The following is a 19,351-nucleotide window of genomic DNA, read 5'->3' as shown; positions in this document are numbered from 1 at the left end:
GGCGGGCGGCCGGTGGGGCTCCGCGGCCCCCGGGAGGAGCGGGGGCAGCCGCCCGCCCGCCCTGAGCCGCAGCCGGATTTGCGCGGACCGCAGCCTACCCGCAGGTAAGGCACCGCACCGAGCGGCTCGCGCGGTTCCGAGCATCCCCGCCGACACCGGGTGCTGCGGCGATGGGTATTCCCCCGTGGTCGCCCGTAGCGCTCCCCTCGCCTCCCGGCGTGGGCTCCGGTTGGGGCAGGATGCAGGGAGAAGCCTCTGGTGCTTTCGGAGAAAACTTAGGTCCGGGGAGCTGCCCGCAGCCCTGGGAGTTGCGGGAGCGCGGTGTCCCCGAGAGTATGCCCGGGGCTGCTCGGAGAGCTTCGCCCCACGGAGCGAGTGCTCTCCGATAGGCCCCGGCCGGGGGATGCGCCATGCTCTATCCCTGCCCTCTCCAGGGAATTCGGACTCCTTCCAGCTCTCCTCGCGGTGGGGACCGGGAGGGACGCTGTCCTCGCTGGGAAGGATGCTCCAGGTCCCTGCGTTGGGAGTCCTTCCCTTTGCTGCCGCAGAAAGCGAGGGTGGGAGAGCGGCACAGCCTTGGGTTCGGCGCTTCCCTGCGGGGCTGTTTGCTGCCCTCTCCTCTCCTCTGACCAAGCCCACCCCCAGGAGCAGATACTGGGGCCGTGCCTCTCTGCTTCTCCCGGGTGCGTTCACGCGGTCGCTGCCGGATCCCGGCGTGCAGCCCTCCCCTTCTCCCTGCTTGGCGGCAGGCTGTCACCCTCCATCGGGCAGCCGGGCTGTGCAGCTGAGCTGTGACTTTGCGTGGGCTCGGAGCATGGATCCACAGCTCTGCCAGAGCCATGCAGGAGTAGTGCTGAGCCTGGCACATCACCCTGGGGACCCCACTGGCGGCTGCTTGGCTAGAGGAGGTTGGGATCTGAGGTCCTCACACTGGATGTGCCACTGTCACACTTGTCACAGAGCAGCTGGCACCGGGGCTCATGTGTCCTGCAGTGGGTTTTGCGTCTTAAGCTGTGTGCAGTGTTGTATGGGCAGAGAGAAGCAAGAACCCTTCACATCATGGGAGAAGGAACATATTCAAGAGGAGCTGAAAATTCTATATTCTCCATAGTGTCCATGGGGCCGTGTCTTACGGCCACACAGTGCAAAATCCTGGCAGCACCCTTGACATTATACCTGGCTAGAGGAGGACCCTGAGATATCCTTGGGAGCTGCTGGATGCTCCTGAGCCCACTGTCATGCCTGCTGCCAGCGCCAGCCCCTCGGTTTCTGCCTGAGCCCCTGGCATTGCGCAGCTCAGCACTGTGCTGCTGGGGGCTGGGGGATGCTGTGCCCTCTGCCCCACAGCCACCTCTGCAGGTGCCATGTGCTCCATCCTCTGGGTACCCAGTGGGTATGGAGGGTGCCCAGGATGTTACCGGCAGGAATGGATGCAAATGCGGGAGGCTCATTGCTGCGTGCAAAATCCTCTCCCAGAAATTCTCTCCTGTCTGTTGCTGATGGAGAATGGAATAAGCAGGAATTTAGGGCTCCCTACAGGTTTTGCTGCAACCAACGGTAGAATGGGGTAGAATGGGCTGAACATATTTCTGTGTTTCCCAATACAAAGTATTCACTGTCGGAATGAAAGCTGCCTGTTTGAGCCAGGTTTGCAGAAAATTTTCTCTGGCTGAGATACCAGCAGGGCGAGGAGACCAAGCCCCGTCCCACTTACCTCTGTAGCTCTGGAGGCTGCAAGTACATAACCGTCCATGCCCTCCTGTGGCTGTGGCACCTCCTATTTGATGGAGAAGCACAGAGGGGACCCAGGAGGACGCGGCCCTGACGGTGGTGGGGTGTCCCCAGGAGCGCAGCGTGCAGCCCGCACCCACCTGGGGGGAGCACTGCCGCATCATTTCCCACGCAGACCCGGGGAGCGAATGTTTTCCTCTCGCTGTTCTTCTGCCTTAACAAGCTGACGGATTGCTGCCGACGCTTTGCTGCGTGCCACGCAAAGCTCAGCCCCTGTGCCTGCGTGCGACGGCGTCGTCGCTTTGCTCTTTGCCAATCCCCCGCGAGGCTGCGCAGGGGCCGTGGATGGAGCAGTGGCTGTGCCGGAGTCCCGCAGCCCGCTCTGCGCTGACGAGGAGCTGCGGGTGGAAGTGGGGATTTCTGCAGAACTCCTGGGAGGAGCAGCTGGCAGCTGGGTGGCTCTGTGGCAGAAGCGCGTGTGTGTGTGTGAGTTCCAGTCTAAACGGGAAAGGGAAAACATCCAGAGTTACGGAACTAATGCAAATGGAGTTGGCTTTCATCTCTCCCTGCAGCATCCCGGAGGAAGGCATTTGCATTTCCCACGGTTGGTTTTCCCTACCTACCTCCTGGAGCTGCGGGGCACAGCTGGGCATCCCGCAACATTGGGGCACCCCTGAGAGGCGGACTCCAGTGCTGGGGAGGGCACCATCACCCCAGCCAGGCATGCTCGTCCCCTTGGTCCCCTCCTGGCAGCCCTGTGAGGAGGCACAGAGCAGGGCTCGGCGTGCTCCAGCAGCAGCTGTTGGCAGTGCTGAAGGACTACAGCCCTGCAGGACTCACCCAGTGTTTATCGCACAACTCAAGCATCAAAGGTGGCACTTATAGGCTCACAACTTTGCATCAAGTAACTCTGAAAATTCCCATCCAACTTAATTAAAACATCCACTGGTCTCATTAACAGCACAAACTAAAGGCTGTCTTTCCTCAGGCACCAGCCATTTTTAAGGAGAGGAGTTTGCAGCGTGGATGCAGGCTTCTTTGTTAAAGAATCACCTCTGTTAGAGCCTCCCCACACCGCTGGGTCTGATTAATCTCAGGCTTTCCAAAAGGAAATAAATATGTTTTCTTCCTTTTTATTTTTCTCCTGGCGAGGGCCCACAGAAGAAAGATGAAAAAGCGAGAAGTGCTTTGTAGGGAAAGTTAGATGAGAGGGTGGGGGAGTGTCAAACCCGGGCCTATAATAGGAAACAAGTGCTGGTGAAAGCACCTTTCATCTCGAAGCACGCCGAGTGCTGTGCAGCGCGTGAATACACACAGGAGCTGCAAAATAATTGACAACAAGCTGCATCAGGAGATGGAGTCACCGCCCCTCCCGGCAGCCAGGCTGCCACGGGCACGTCCAGGTACTGGGGCTGCAGCTCTGCGAGGCTTAGAGTCAGAGTCACAGAAAGGTTGGGCTGGAGGGGACCTTGAAGATCACTGAGCTCCAACCCCTGCCGTGGGCTGGTGTCCCCCACCACATCTGGGTGCCCAGGGCCCCTTCCAGCACCTCCAGGGATGGGACACCCCCAGCTCTCTGTTTGGCAGCCCTCTGGTACCGAGTGCCCCATGTGCTCAGTGCGCAGATGCAAAATGCAGGAACTGGGGGGGTAGCAGGGCTCTTCCAACGGATGGTTATAGCGCTTCCTGACTGTGTGTCTAGACAAAGCTATAAATGAAGGAGAGGGCTGTTACCTAGGAATAAAACTGCTGAAACCAGCCCTGGAGAGCTTGTAGCTGCATTTCCAGGGAACTGTGAGACTCCTAGTGATGAATATGACGATGCTGAAGGCTGTAAGGTCACCGCAGCTGGGCACAGAGTCAGGGGACATGCTTACAATGTCCCCACCACTTGCGGCATAGACTGAGCATTTACTGTGGTCTCTCGGCAGCCCTTGGCTGTTCCTGGGGCTGTCACTTGCTTACAGATCAGGGTTCAGTTCAACGACTCCAAAGCTGCAGAGGCACAATACAGCAGCGCAGGGGACACCGAGGTGCTATTTGTCATCACAGTGTGTGGTGCTGGAGGGGCTGTGCCGGCCCTGCTCCCACCTGAGAGCAGGGCTGGGATCAGGACAGCCCACGCTGCTGTGCCAGGGGATATTGAGAGCTGAATGCTGTGCTCCTGGTCCCCGTGCTGTGCTTGAGCTGCAGGACTTTCACGCCCGGCAAATGGTGTGGGGAAAAGCGAGGCTGCAGGGATCTCATTTGTTGGGATGCAAATTCTATCTGATCTTTGCTTCCACCACATGCAGCACAGTGGGGTCTTGGTCTGTGCCTAAGGCTCTGCAGCACTGCCACAATAGGAACAAAAGTCATAAAGAAGAAATGGGGCTCTCTGGCAAAACATCTCAAAGAAAGCTAATGACGTGCTGCTGGCCACAGCAGGAGCACACCGTGGCCCATCCCATTCTGGTGACGAGGTGCTGCCCAGTCGGCGCAGGGATGGAGCAGGGTAACTGGGCTCCACTGGGCTGAGGGCTGGTGCTGCATGCAAGCCACCAATCTCCTTATAAGTGCAAGTGCAATGCAGTTTGTGTGGCTTGATCGCACAGATGGTCACCCCATCATTTGTTTGCTATTGAAAGTCAGGGAGAATAACTGCATGGTTGGAAATAAAACCAGTGCTTGTCCACTTTGAGACACATTGCAGAAAAATTATGAGGTGTGCAGGTGGTGCTTGACAGACAGACCAAAGGAAGAAAAAAAAAAAAAGAAAAAGGAGCATAGAAAGGCCGTTAGCTGCCCTACTTGATTTTAAGGGCATGCCTGTTAGCACTTCCAAATGCACTAATGAATGAGCCACAGCTGTTTTAAATAACCGATTACCTGATTGCTATCAGTTGACATAGGGCTCGATGCTCACTTTCAGCTTGCTCTCCCACAGTGTATTCCCTGAATTCTCTCTGTGCATGGAATAGAACCCTGTGGTGTCTGGAGGTACAGGGGTTGCCCTGTGTCAGTAATGCAGGCAGGGCTCCTCTTGCATGGGATGGGAATTGTGCCCAGGCAATGTGGGCCTCCAAAGCGCTGAGGATGTATTAAAAGCTGCTCTCATCCAACTACACAAAGAATGCTATTGGGAATACAGCTATGCCTCCAGTATGTGAGTAAATATTGGCCTTGAATGAAGTTGCTGATAATGGGAGATAAGTTATCAACAGTTGCTTAACCTAATATTGCTTCCACAGAAGGTAGCACTGAGCCTTTTGTAAGAGGTTAATAATGAGAAGCAGAATCTATCACTGTATGCAACAGCGCTGGAAGACCGCAGTGCTTGTTCTTTCCCCAGGGCTCTGTCAGGGCCCAGGAAGCAGGTCACGGTGAGATGTATTTGGGGGTCGGGCCTGGCTCTGGGTTGAGGTGGCTCCAAAGGCACTGTGCTGACTCTGAAGGTGGCCCCAGTGATCCCTTGACTCCCGCAGGAGCTGAGCTGCCTGCCCACATCCCTGCCTGCCTGCAGTCCTGGCCGCTAGACCAGTCTCCATCCCACAGCCCTGCTGCCGTTCTGCGAGTTGGCTGCAGATGCTGGGGTGGCAGCTGCAGTCCTACTGATCCCGTTGGGGATGATAAACCCAAATGAAAGCCCTCAGGAAATTAGCACAGAACATAAAAATCTGGTTGCAAACAGGGGATGGGGCTGAGGCAGCTTGCAATGGGCTTTGGTGTAGTGACTCCTGCAGCCTCTTGCAGACTGTGCCTCAAATTCACGGGGAGAGAGCAGTGTTGCATTGAGCTCACCTTCACACTCAGTGCTGGTGTAGGGAACCAGGCGGCAGGCTCCTAGAGCCTGTGGCAATTAACAGGCAGCTCAGCCTGCAGCCTGCCCTGTTCTGGGCTGGCGTCCTGCTTTCCTGCTGGTTAATTTCTGCAGTAGCAGCATGGCAGGATGATGTGTGTGAGCTTTTCTGCACCCCCCTCCTGCCCTTGCCCTTCATTAGCATTGTGAGTTTCAAGTGTAGACTGATAGAAACTTTATTATTAAAGATTGAGAGTTCTTGCATTATTGAAGTGTGGACAGCTGGGTACACTCTCTGGACTTGTGTACATTAAAAGCACCCCTGCCGGTCTGCTGGTGATGTGGGAGCAACCCCCCCTTACACCAAGGCTAGGTGAATCCTGCATCCGAGCGGCTGGTCCCTGCTGTGGGCTGCAGCACTTTGATTCTCTTCCAGAGCTGAGTTTAGGCTCCTGCTGCCTCTCCCTCTGCGAGTGAGACCCTGGCTGCCTGCTGCTTTCCCTCTTTTCTGAGTCGTGAGGCTGCACGCCTGCTCTTGGGCTTCCCAACCTGCTGCTGCCATACCCAGTTGTGCTAACAAAGATTTTATTGCTACTCAGCAGCCTTTTCCTGGGCAGCTTCCATGCACTTCATTTTCTTGTGGGCTCTCTGGCTCCTGGTTTGTTTTAAAGCTTTGTTTTAATCCCTTTGCAAAATATTCAGCATCTGGTTGGGTCTTGCTGGAATTCTCCTGAATGGTCCACCCATGGGACGTGCTGCACAGGGTGTGAGCCACCATTCCATGTGCGAGGGGCTGTAGTGGTGACCCCTGCAGCCCCACTTAGACTGTGCCTCAAAGCTGTGGGGAGAGAGCAGCATTAATCTGAGCTCATCTTCACGCTCGGAGCTGGTGCATGATTTGTAGTTGCAGAAGAACTTGGTGAAGCAGTGTGGTAGCCACTTCCATTGGTAAAGGCAAAATAAAGCAATTCAGGGAAAAGAGAAGAAATAGCGAAGGGAAATGCAGCAGCAATCAAAGGAGAAAATGACGAAAGAAAGGGAAGAGCTGACACTATTACTCTGGGCTCCGGACTTACAAACCTGAGGTCAAACAGGCATTGAGCTCTGGTGGCATAGGTCACATTAAGGGGACTCATTGATGCTCATTACCCTTCTAGACCAGGTTCAGGTGTCGGCTCAACATCAAACTGGAACTGATGAAAACTGCCTCCATTTGAAAAATTGCTGGAAAGTGAGGTTTTCAAGTGAATGAATGTGATTTTATGTGGCACCTGCCTTCCTCAGCACTGTTAGATCATTCAAGATCAAAGATCAGAAAGGAGGTACTGGGTCTGCAAGCCAGACTGGACAGCCGGAAGCTGGAGAGTGGGAATTGTTTGCCTGTGAGGAAGGGGGTTGCTCTGTTTCACACACCCATGGACTTGCCGAATGTCTGAGGTTGGAAGGGACCTTAAAGCCCACCCAACCCACACTGCAGGCTGGTTGCCACCCACCAGATCAGGCTGCCCAGGGCCCCATCCAGCCTGGCCTTGGGCACCTCTGGGGAGTGCGCTGCCTCTTTAGGAGCTGGGAGTTACACTGGGATGGTGAAAGCACTGGGTGAGAGTGGGGTGCTACGGGAAGTCAGATGAAGTTTTGGATGAAACCTTTCAAAGTGGCTAAGTGCAATCTGCCACCAGTGACTTGTAGTGGTCTTCTATGTCACGTCACCGTGCTTAATGCAAAGTGTCTGTGAGCCGTCGCTGGGTGGAATTCACTGTCAGCCAGCTGTCAGGCTTAATTGACTTGTCCTGTAAAATGTCTTGCATATAAGTAAATGGAAAAGAGTAGAGCCCATAAAAGGGCCAGCGTGTGGCACATCCGTGATATTTATAGGCTTCTCCGTGGTGTTCATCACCATGGCAGCTGTGAAGGTCAATGCAGATAGCTGTGGAGAAACGCCACGCGTGGTTCAAGGGAAATGTGTGTGGGGTGACATGGGGCCACAGGGCAATGGGGACAGAGACTGGCAGAGCCCCATGAGAAGATCTTTCCTCCTCTGGGGCCATCTGTGGCTCTCCCATCTTCTGTTGGAGCTCAGTTCCCTCTGAGGGTTGGAGGCACTTGGTGAGAGCTGCTCCTGGCTCTTACAACTCCATTCAAGAGCTCTTCTTGCACAGCAAATACATCGAGTCTCTTCTGCTCTGGGACTCACACGCTTATTAAGCTTTCTGCAGCAGAAAAAAGGTTGCGAGGCAATTCAGCTTGCTAGCTAGGTCATGAATCTGTGTATATGTTATGAATGGCAACCGTATTCATGTGCCCTGGGCTGTGCCCAATCATATCAGGCAGTAATACAAGTCAGGATGAAAATAAATCTTAATACCAACCACCCTACATGAAACGAGTGCTTATTTTACATAAAACCTAATTTTAGGATGTCAGGACTGTAGCCGATCCACTTTGTGTCTCCCTGGCTTAGCATAACAACATATGTATTTATATTTATATATATGCAAAGCTATATATTTGTATACGCACTCTTTTTATGATTTTTGTTGCGTCTCAGTGTCCCACTTGCCCTCTCAGCCAGCACTCTGCACGCCAGCAATCCTTCTCTTCCTTGCATGGGTACCGTCATGCCCTGCAATATTAACACATTAATATTAATAATACCATTATAATTGAGGTTATTTCCTTGGGCAGCAGCAGCTGGCAGATGCCAAAGAGTGGCCCTAAGATGGGTTGCCAGCAGAGCTGCGTTCAGCACCGGGGTGCTGGACAACATTTGCTGTAGGGCACTGCCCCTCCTTGGTAGGGAGCAGAGCAGAGCCTTGGGATGCGCTGTGCCACGGGTTCCTGCTGTGTGCACGTGCTCTGATGCCTGAAGCAGGAGTGCTTGGGGAGGGCCAGAGCTTTCCAGGGAATGCCCCGAGGGATTCAGGATGTGCTCAGGTTTTTCAAGCATTCTGGAAAAAGTAGTGGAGAGCTAGCTGCTTCATTGAGGATTTTGGCTGGTGCTGGAAGCCAGTGGGAAGCGTCTCGCACTCATGGCTGCAGAACAAGGCTTTAACCACGAGCCAAGCCCATCTTGGAGGCTCAAGAGCCAGCAAGCAAAGCTTTGGGTTTGGACTGCTGTTCAAAATATTGCCAGCATGGTGAAGCCGCTCATGAACAGTCTGTCTTGGGAGCCCCAAGTGCTTGGGTGAGCCCACAAGCAGGTTCTGTCCAAGTTATCTCATCATTTGTCTTCAGTGTAAAAAGTTAGAATCTACTGTGATTGCCTCTGTGCTCACAGAGACGTGAAGAGCAGTAAGGGAGCCTCCAGTGACGAATCTGAATGCCTTATGAACATTCTGACTGTAAGCAAGGTTCTCCATCTTACGTTATAAAATTACTGAGGTCCAACTCTATGCTAGGGTGAACATTTTATGAGGGATTTCCATAACTTTTGGATGCAACAGGCAGTGGATCATTACCTATTTTTACACTTAATTGCTTTTATCATCCAGAATTATTCCCTGTTAATGATAATAAAGCACTGCTGTGAGGAGGCCAAGCACCGTGTCCTAGCTGCTGCGTGCTGCTGCAGTGCGGCTCCTGGGAGTGCTCCCTGCTCACATCTCTGTTCCTTGCAGATGTTGGCTTGTGGTGCTTCCCTCACCTTCCCACAAATGCCATCTTTGGTGGCCTTCTGCAGCTTTCAACTGAGGGAACTTGTGTCGTTCATTCATTATTTATTAACTCTTTGCAGATGTGTTAAAACCCGTTGCTGGATTTGTGGTGATGCTGATGAGCTCATCAGCAGTGATTGATGGCCATAAGCAATCTGTGACCTGTTGGGCCCACAACAATTGATTAACTCTCATTAAAGCATCCAGAAACCATTTACAAACCTTTTATAAACTATTTATAAGTGAATTGGGGCTGCTTTATCCATCACTGCTCGTGAATTTACAGTGGAGGGGGACTGGGAAGAGGCTGGAGCTGTCCTGGTTGATGGTGGAGAATTTCCCCTACTTTGCAGTTTAGCTAAGCAGGGGCTGGTGAGCATCCAGCTCAGGTTTTTAATATACACTTGGGCTAAACATAGAGCAAAGGATGAGCAGGCTTGCTTGTTGCTGTGCTTCTAGCAGGATAGGATTAAATTACCCATCCCATTTTCCCTCTATGTGTATGCAGGGGGATGCAGAGCCAGAGGCAGCAGCTGCCAGCACAATGCAGCGGGCTGCTGGGTGCTCCTGGGCAGCATGCCGGTCCCTGCTCACTGGGATCTTGGCATCCATCATCACTTCCAGCAGTCCATCTACTATCTTGCCTGCTGCTAATGCTGTCTAGCAGGAGCCAGGATGCATGATGACTTCTGAGGGATGGTGTGGGGCAGATGTGCATATGGCTGTTGCAAGAGGCTCCATCCCTCCTTCCTCTTTCACTGCCTCCTTCTGAGAATGCTCAGTGCAGAGCTGCAGGCTAAGCCATCTATACATGGGATGGATGAGCCCATGCTCCACGGAAAAGGGGATCCAAGCACTGCAGACAGGCTGGTGGTGGCAGGTCCATGCAGCTGCATCTGGTTCCTCGTGGTTCAGAGACTTGTTTGATTTACACAGGGGGGATTTTATTTTTTTTGTAAACTAAACTGGCTGGTAAAGCTGTGCAGTGGAAAAGGACCTGAGGGTGCTGGCTGATATCTGACTGAAGATGAGCCAGCAGTGTACCCAGGTGACCAAGAAGGCCAATGGCATCCTGGCTTGTACGAGAAATAGTGCAGCCAGCAGGAGTAGGAGGTGGTTGTCCCTCTCTACTCAGCTCTGGTGAGACCGCAGCTCAAGTGCTGAGTTCAGCGTTAGGCCCCTCACTACAAGAAGGACATTGAGGCCCTGGAGTGTGTCCAGAGAAGGACAACGAAGCTGTGCCAGGGTGTAGGGCAGTGCTTTTGGGGGGAGCAGACTGCAGCATGGGCTGCGTGCACTCGGTGTGCTGCTTGTCATCTTTATTCTTCTTGAGAAGCCCGAACACTGTGCTGTTTTGAAGTCAATCTAAGGTTTAGCGGCAGAGGGGTGGGAGGAGGAGAAGGGTAAAGCAGCCCCTGGGAGAAAGGACAGCTTTTTCAGGCTGAACAAAGCGTTTCAGATTGGCTCAGAGCCATTCTTCACAATTCTTTATTTTGCTCAAAAACCCCACTGCAAATAATTATATGGTGGGCAAAGAGATATAATTTGCATTGGATTTCCAGCCAAACTGCTGGACCAAAACGAACTTGTCTCTCGGAGCTGAGGGACAACGCTGCCCTGCCCTGGGGGTGCCCCACATCCCACCCTCACCCTGGATCGTAATTTCTGCAGCTCCAGGGCTTGGAGCTGTGCTGTTTGGTGGCCGCAGGGCAGGGCTGGCAATTATGAGCGAATGGCAGTGCCTTCAGTGGGTTGTGGTCAGCAGCAAGAGCTTCCCACATGCGCTGTGATGTAAAATGAAAAAAAAAAAAATGCTCGAAAGAAATGACTCCAAAAGTTGGCAGCTTGGGTTGGGTTTCCCTTTTTAAAAGCAGTTCCTGAATTGGCCACGTTGGCTCTGTCTCCATCCCTCATCCTCTAAGCACCCCCTATGCCTCCCATATCACAGTGGGGTGTTAGTAGTTCCCCGTCCCTAAATAGCATCTTTCAGCAGCCTGTTAAGCTTTGAAACAGATTAGTATTGCCTTACAGCTCTGTGCACAACAATTTTGCGCCGAAATGGCATTGCCTTTCCAAGGGGACACCTCCCATTGGGCCCCCGCAGGTGGTCCCAGGGGCTGGGAGCACTGTGCTGGGATCGCAGAGCACGTGGCACCCGGGGAAGGGGTTTTGCATCCGCAGAGATGCACGGATACCCAGAGCTGTTTCTGAGGCTGGAAGCCAGGTTTGGAATGTTAATGACAGAGCCTTTCATTTGGGGAGCAACCGCTGTCAATGACCCATTTTTCTTCGTATAATGATCATCATTACTAAGAGGAAAATGAGCACTGAGGATGGGGACAAACGCGGGCACCGAGGAGAAGGGATGGCAAAGCGCTACGTGGAAAAATAAACCTTTTGTGCTTGGGAGCGCTGGAAAGATGTCTTTAAACATGCATGTAAATTTGTAACAAATCAGGCACCGCGGCCTGAGATGGAGAGCAAGAGTGAGCAGCCGTAAATATTTCATCTCCTTGGCAGTGAGCTCCAGCACAGCAAATTGCCGTATCCCCCGGGGGCACAGACACTGCTCGCTGCCGGGAGAGCGGCCCCTTCCATGTGCTTGTCCTCGGTAGGGCTTTCCCTTCACAACAATGCGTTTTCATTTTTTTGAAGGTTTTTTTTTTTTTTTTTTTTTTTGCATTGGGGGAGAATTTCATTACCAAAGAAAGCCCGGAACACCAACAGCTTATAGAAATGAACAGAGGGGGAGCTTTGGGAACATGAATCCCACTGTGTTGAGCGTGACCCAGCATGGCAATCCCAAAGTGTGCTTGGAGAGCTGGGCCTGATGATGGCTCCCGCACAGCCTTGGAAATCTGTTGCCTTTAGGACAGGAGTCAGAGCCAGCTTATTGAACCTGACCCCAAGCTGGAGTACAGGGCTTCTCACCCTGCCCAGAGCTCAGGCTGGGAGCTGTCAGCTGCTTCTGTCCACAATGTTCAAGCATCTTGATAATTCCATTAGGCGTGACCCAGGGAAAACCTATAAGCGTGCAATGGATGGGGAGGGTGAGTGCTGATCCCAGGTAATTGGTGTCTCCTGGAGCAGTCTGCAGAGCCCCGTGGCTGGCCTCATATGCCAAGGATGTAGTCGGTCAGCTCTGAGTGATAGAAGTCTGCTCTCTGGGCACTGGGATTGAATTAGACACCAGCAAGACGGATGTTATTGGATTTATTAGATGGCAAGTAGGAGGAAGGCTGAAAGCAGAGGAAGAGAAATGTCTCCCTGCTGACCTTGGGGCTGGCATTTTGTTTCTTGCTGTGTATTGAGGTAGGTGCAGTGCTTATCTCCTAGGCAGTGTTGGAGCGGTGGGTGCCAACGTTGCCCCCGTAGGGTACTCTGTGTCACTGACCATCCCATGAGTGACTCAGCTCTGGTCTGGGACTGGCACATTCATCACTGTTTGCAGGAAGACGTGCCATGGGAGCTGTGCTGCTGAGCCTGGTGGTGGGGAGCTGCTGCCATCGATAATTAACGCTGGACACCTATTGCCAGAATGAATTCACTAAGTGTGTGGTGAGACAGAGTTCCCTTGATTCTGCAAGTCACTCGGCATGATGGAGATTCAGGTTGGATATTAGGGAAAACCTCTTCCCAGAAAGAGTGATTAGGCACTGGCACAGGCTGCCCAGGGAGGTGGTGGGGTCACCATCCCTTGGGGATGTTTAAGAATAGCGGAGACGTGGCACTGAGGGATGTGGTTTACTGGCACGGTGAGGGTGGGCTGGTGGTTGGACTTGGGTGTTCCTGGAGGTCTTTTTGAACCTTCGTGATTCTGTGATTCTACCCTCCTGCAGCAGCCTCGTGTTGATAGGGAACCCAACCATCACTCTCAATTAGAGAGCAGGCTGGTGGCAGCATGCTGCCCATCCAGTGCTCCATGTCCCGCTCCCTGCAGCCCCACGCAGAGGGATGGCAGAGGCACAGCCACGTACCTCTGACCAAAGTTGCCTGGGCAGAGGGGAAAGAGGCTGTACAGAAGGTCCACACTGGTGTCTTGGTTTTCTCTCCCCTAATATCAATAATATGATGTTATCTGAGGACCTGGTGGTGACTCACGTGCAAAAGAGCAGCCCTGAACTACTGAACTCAGCTGCAAGCTCTGTGCTCTATGGTGCTCCTGCTCTGCTTTGCTCTTGCACTCAGATCCATGCCTGCTGGTAGTGCTGAGCAGACTGGAGCGCTGGGCTCTGCATGCAGGTGGAGCTCGGTGCCCAGCTGGTTTCTGGCCATCTCACCAGGGAAATACCAGCTGAGGATGGAACTGTGGGCAGCTGTGTGCTTTGGGTAGGTCACTTTTGCAGCTCCCAGGGTCCCATTGCTCTGGTCACCCCACTATCTGTGCACGGTGCTTTGCACCTCCAGCCCAGAGCAGAGTGTCCACATAGCAGCACCATGCTGTGGGTACTGGGGGGATTTGGGCACTCGGAGGTCTGAGGTTTGGTGCTGATCAGAATGAGATCTTACAAGTGCACCTGCCTTGGAAACGCTGAGCAATTCTGCCACCAGAGCCACATGTTTTATTGGGAAATTGTTTTGATAGCATTGAAGCAGAGTATTATAATTTTTACATTTTTATTCAAGTCAAAATGACTCATTTATTTTCTCTGAACACTGTGTTTATGCACCTGAAATGTCTGCAAGGGCTTTTTCCTCTGTGCCTGTCTAACCTTGCCCAGCTGGGCGCTGTGAGCAGGCACAGCCCTGGGGGGGCACAAGCACCAGGGTGGCAGGGAAACCTGTGGGCAGCAGTGCAGTGTGGGTGTATTCGCTGCAGTGGGCAGAGGCTGGTTCCTCTGCCAGCCCTGCTGTTCTGCTTCTTCTGGGAACAGTCTACAGCTCTCTGCCCATTTTGCTGTGCCCACACGGCAGATTACATATAATCATTAGCAGGAGGGCTATTTCCTCCTTCAGATACAATTAGTGGGCAGGGCCCGGAAAAAATCTTCCTCAATCTTGTTTCCTGCACAGGATGCGCTTGAGATGCCTGGGAGGAGGCAGAGCCCGGGGGCTGCTGGCTGCACAATGACCCTGGGCTGTGAGCATCCCATGGCAGTGCCAGAGGGGGACCCATGGAGGTGCCCGTGGGTATGCAGTGGCACTTGAAGGGGTGAGCTCTGGGCAGGGAGAGGAGGAGCTGCAGGCAGGAGGGAGGTGGCAGCAGCTCTGCAGGGCACCTCCAGATTTACATCCAGGAAAGCTGGAATAAATCAATGCAATTAAAGTGCAAATGAAGCTTTAAGCAATGCGGCATCCTAACTACCTGGGAAGCGCAATGTGTACGCTTTTTGTCTCGCTCACTCCTCTTTTTATTTATAGACAGGATTCAAATCACTTCAATAATTTAAGCTAATTTTCCAGGTAGAGCTGGGTTCAGGAGGTTCCTGCAGGCATCAGTGAGGATGCTGAGTGGCAGCAGCCCGACCCCTGGGGGGGCTCAGTGCTGGGGCTGGGGACACCTGAGGGCTGGTGGCAGGACCTGCATGGTGCCTCCCCACATTTATTAACAGGAATTCACTGGGAGAAAAGTATTGGGAATACTTGTCTAAACAAATATTTGCCTCCGATGTGCTCTTGTGGCTGTCTGACAAACTCATTTTCTTGTTTATCCAGCATGTTTCTCAAGCGGCTTCGGAACGTCATTTAAAAATTATGAAGTGGGACTTCCTAAGTAATGACTGTTTAAAAAGATTGTTTAAGAGCCACCTGTTTGTTGTAATAGTCCTCCGATGGGATTTGTACTTCCCCCTCCCAGTAGGACAGTCATGCATCACTCAGCGTGGAGACCTCCCTGCTTCCATATGGGCAGGACTGTGAGAAGTGGGGAGAACAGTGGCTCTTGCACAGCTCTTGTGGTGCCCATGCTGGTGTGAGAACTGCTGCCCTCCAATAACCACAGTCCTTGGAAGGAATAAATGCTGAAAGGAGAGAGGAAAAAAAAGAAAAAAAAACCAGCATTCCCTTTTGAAAGACCTAATTTATCTGGAATTATCCATCCTTGGCTGTAAATCCCCTGTAAAACTTGGCAGTAGCCTCAAAGCAGTTGCAGCAGTGACTATATATTTTTACCTGAAAGCCAAAGGAGGAACGCACAGAAGGAACAAGCGGTGCCTGTGAGGTGCCATGCTGGTGAGTGCAGGTCTGTTTGTGGTATAGTGCCTGCCATGCTAGGAAGTTCCGTGCATGGGTACTCATCTGTCCCGTTGGGCTCCTTGCCTTGGTCCTGAGCAGCTCCTACCTGAGATGTGAGTTTTGCACACCAGTTGTCCCAGCTGGGGAAGGCTCCACCAACATTAGCAGCTTCCTCATGCAAAGAAAGTCAAGACTTCAAGACTTTTGATGTCTTGAAGTTTCTTAGCCATGGCTTGCTTAGGCTTCTTTCTTCACTACCTGAAAGGAGGTTGCAGCGAGATGGCGGTTGGTCTCTTCTCCCAGGTAATGGTGGTAGGATGAGAAGGAATAGCTTCAAGTTGTGCCAAGGGAGGTTCAGGTTGGATGTTAAGAAAAATTTCTTCTCTGAAAGAGTGGCAATGGACTGTAATGGGCTGCCCAGGATGGTAGTGGAGTCACTGCTCCTGGAGGTGTTCAAGAACCATGGAGATGTGGCACTGAGGGACGTGGTCAGTGCACATGGTGGAGACAGGCTGGAATTGGATTAGATGACCTTGGAGGTCTTTTCCAACCTTTATTATTCTATGAAAAAGCCACTCAATGTTAAGGTATGCATGGGCCATGGTGTTGGGTGTCCACCCATGCTAGGGTGCGTGGGTGGGAGCCATTGAGGGGCTGGGGGACAGTTGTCCCATGGCACAGAGGGTTCCTAATGCCCATTCTCTGCCGTCTTTTCCAGAGAGATGGAATGGAGCGAGACATGTGCAGCCACAGGCAGCAGGAGCTCATGGTGTTTGTTACAGGCATGACCCAGCCCCACCAGGATCGGTGTGGAGGTGGCTCCCCATGAAGGTATAGGGACGCCCACAGTCCAGGACTGGCTCTTCTTCCTTCTCTACCAGCTCGCTTCTCCCTGCTGCCTGATTTCCTGCAACACTTCTAAGGATCTGCACGAGGCTTGGGGCCAGGAGCCAGGAAGTCTATTTCCACATGGGGCTGGAGACCACGATGACAATGGGAACACAGAGCAGGGACCCTGTGTGAGCCCTGACTGCTGGCAGAGGAAGGTTCCTCAGGCCGCTTGGCTGGCTGGGGGCTCAGGACAGAGCCCTGAGGAGCAGGGCTGCCAGCTGACCTGCTGCTCCTCCACGGCCTGCTCCTCAAGTGGGGACGTGGCAGCCCGTGGTGCCCACACTGATGTCTGCCCTCACCTTGCTGGCAGGCCTGCTCCCCTAGTGCCGGCTTGAGGCTGTCTCACCATGGTGCTGCCACCACCCGACAAGCGCCACGTCTGCCTGACCACCATCGTCATCATGACCAGCATGGCCTTCATGGACGCCTACCTGGTGGAGCAGAACCAGGGCCCCCGCAAAATTGGGGTCTGCATCATCGTGCTGGTAGGGGACATCTGCTTCCTCATCGTGCTGCGCTACGTTGCGGTGTGGGTGGGCGCGGAGGTGAAGACGGCCAAGCGGGGCTACGCCATGATCCTGTGGTTCCTGTACATCTTTGTGCTGGAGATCAAACTGTATTTCATCTTTCAGAACTACAAAGCGGACAAGAAGAACCTGGAGACAGTGGCCAGGAAGGCCCTGACGTTACTGCTCTCCATCTGTGTGCCAGGGCTCTATCTGGTGCTGGTGGCCTTGGACAGCATGGAGTACATACGGACCTTTCGGAAGAAAGAGGACTTGCGGGGACGCCTCTTCTGGGTGGCTCTCGACCTGCTGGACATCTTGGACATCCAGGCCAACCTGTGGGAGCCACACAGGACCGGCCTGCCCATCTGGGCGGAGGGGCTCATGTTCTTCTACTGCTACATCCTCCTCCTGATCCTGCCTTGTGTTTCCCTCAGTGAGATCAGCATGCAAGGGGAGCACATTGCCCCGCAGAAAATGATGCTCTACCCCGTCCTCAGTCTGGTCACCATTAATATTGTCACCATTTTCATCCGGGCCATCAATATGGTCCTGTTCCAGGACAGCAGGGTGTCCACCATCTTTATTGGCAAGAACATCATTGCCATTGCCACCAAGGCGTGCACCTTCCTGGAGTACAAGAGGCAGGTGAAAGAGTTCCCCCAGAATGCCATCGCCCTGGAGCTCCAGCAGAACTCCCTCTCCCACAACCAGACCATCCACAGCACACAGGGCATCCCCCACGAGCCATCGCCCACCAGCGAGATCCTGGACACATGATGGGCGGTGGCTCAGGGCCTTGGTTCCGATACTCCGTGCTGAGCGGAGGAGAGGTGCTGCTGCTCTCTAGCTGTGTAGGATGAGTGCGAGGGACAAATCCCAGCAGTGAGGGCTCTTCTAGGCGCAAAACGCCAACCACGTTGTAATTGAGCTATGGAGTGTCCCCTAGACGTCTTCATCTCAGGTATAACCCTAGGAGTCCTCCGGTCAAACCAAATGAACTTGTGAAGGACCCAAACCAGCTAATCTTCTCTCTCCCTCCTGCCAACCTCTCCGCTCCCAAGCAAGGACCACTGAGGTTGCAATGTCCCTTTCTACTCCTTGAGCACCTCGCCTTGACCCCAAGTCTGGAATGAAGATTTTGTTACTGGAGACCTTTTTATGGCGTGGGGACAGGGCTCTGGGTCTATGGGCTGGGGGGAGGGTGGGATGTAACCAGTAAAACCTGTGATCATAGATGTCTCATATCCCAGTGGTTGTGTTTACAGTTTGCTATTTATAACATCTCCCTGGGTCCCATGTCCCTATGGCAGGTGGCAGTGAGGACAGCCCGGTCCCAGTGCTTCTGGGAGCAATACGTGCCAAGCTGGAGCCAACCTCATGCTGGTGTGTTACGGATTTCATTCACTTGAAACGACTCAGCACAATATTTCTATTTTTGGAAGGGTCTCTCTGTTTCACTCCTTCCCCATGGGCCCCTCCCATGCCAGCACATGTAGGCACTGAGGAGGATGGCAGCGATGCTTTTCACTCTGGCATCAAGCATTTGTAAAGAGGGCTGCTTTCCACAGCTACTATATTTTTTAAATAAAATATTTCAAATTAGGAAAAAAAAAAAAAAGAAATAAATGCTGGGGAAGGCAGTGGAGAAATGGGAATGTCCCCAGGCTGTCCATTGGACCACTGGGACATCCCCAGGTCTCCCCTGCCCAAGTGGTGACAAGGGGCTCTGTCCCTGGGTACAGGGTGGGAAATGAGGGCCAATGGGACAATAAAAGCCCAGTGAGAATGATGGCTTCTTGTGGTCTTTTTTCTGCCACTGGGGGAAGGGGGAGGGCAGCTTGTATGTGGCCCAAATCTCTTGTGTCCTCATCCCCAAAAGCCAACTAACATTTGTGCATTTGAAACGATGTCCCAAGGGCTTGGGCAGCTCTCAGCTCCTTTGGCTTGGAATGGGAGAAAAAGGGAAGCAAACACACAGAACTGGGTATTTTTGCTTTTTCTAAACGAACCATTTCATTTGGAGGAGACTGGAATAAAACGCCTGCTGCTGTTTACTTTTTCCTTCCACATTTTCTCCTGGCTGTGCTCCTTGAATTTGACCTAAATCCACAACTCATTTTAGCCTCCATCTTCTCAATCCATCATGATCTGTCCAAAGCATTTTGCATAGCCCCGATCCAGCTTTCCACATTTAGGAGCAGCCGGTTGCATTGCTGTCAAGCTCTCCTCGGGCACCCCATCGCCTGGGGGTGACCTTGTGGTGGGGGCTTCTCTGCTGGGAATAAATCCATGGAGAAATAAAGCGGTGTCATTGCCAACAGCTGTGAGTTTGCAGTAGATGTAGCTGGCTGGAAAAGTTTCTGCCTCCTTTCCCCCCAGGAGGAAGAGTACAGGTGATTCAGAAGGCATTAGCAGAAATTAATTAAATTGCTAAATTATTCTGGAATACCTATGGAATTATATACTACATCTCTACTGGTGCCATTAAAATACGTGCGATTAGCATCTGTACAATTAACTCCCAAGTATCTAATAACATTCTGTCACTCGGGTAATTGATTTATGAGCCTTTATTTGCAGCTCTTCCACCGGTCTGAGCAGAGGGAACTTGCAAG

The 19,351-nt window shown here is 52.7% G+C and overlaps 1 protein-coding gene across 5 annotated transcripts; it reads left to right on the top strand.

Moving 5' to 3' along the window:
* On the top strand, nt 9–19,291 carry LOC110402754 (transmembrane protein 121). Of its 5 annotated transcripts, XM_021405162.1 has the most exons (3): nt 3,274–4,876; nt 14,818–15,333; nt 16,055–19,291. In XM_021405162.1, exon 3 carries the CDS (start codon nt 16,575–16,577, stop codon nt 17,511–17,513), a length of 939 nt encoding a protein of 312 aa, XP_021260837.1. In that variant the 5' UTR covers nt 3,274–4,876; nt 14,818–15,333; nt 16,055–16,574; the 3' UTR covers nt 17,514–19,291. The 5 variants fall into 5 exon arrangements, with proteins under 5 accessions (XP_021260835.1, XP_021260837.1, XP_021260839.1 ...); XM_021405160.1 differs by lacking the exons at nt 3,274–4,876; nt 14,818–15,333 and adding an exon at nt 9–104; XM_021405164.1 differs by lacking the exon at nt 14,818–15,333 and having other exon boundaries at nt 3,274–4,872.

This window comes from Numida meleagris, chromosome 7 (assembly GCF_002078875.1).
Source record: "Numida meleagris isolate 19003 breed g44 Domestic line chromosome 7, NumMel1.0, whole genome shotgun sequence".
Lineage (NCBI taxonomy): Eukaryota > Metazoa > Chordata > Aves > Galliformes > Numididae > Numida > Numida meleagris.
The sequence above is the reverse complement of the archived record's forward strand: the minus strand, read 5'-3'. Positions and strand labels throughout refer to the sequence as shown.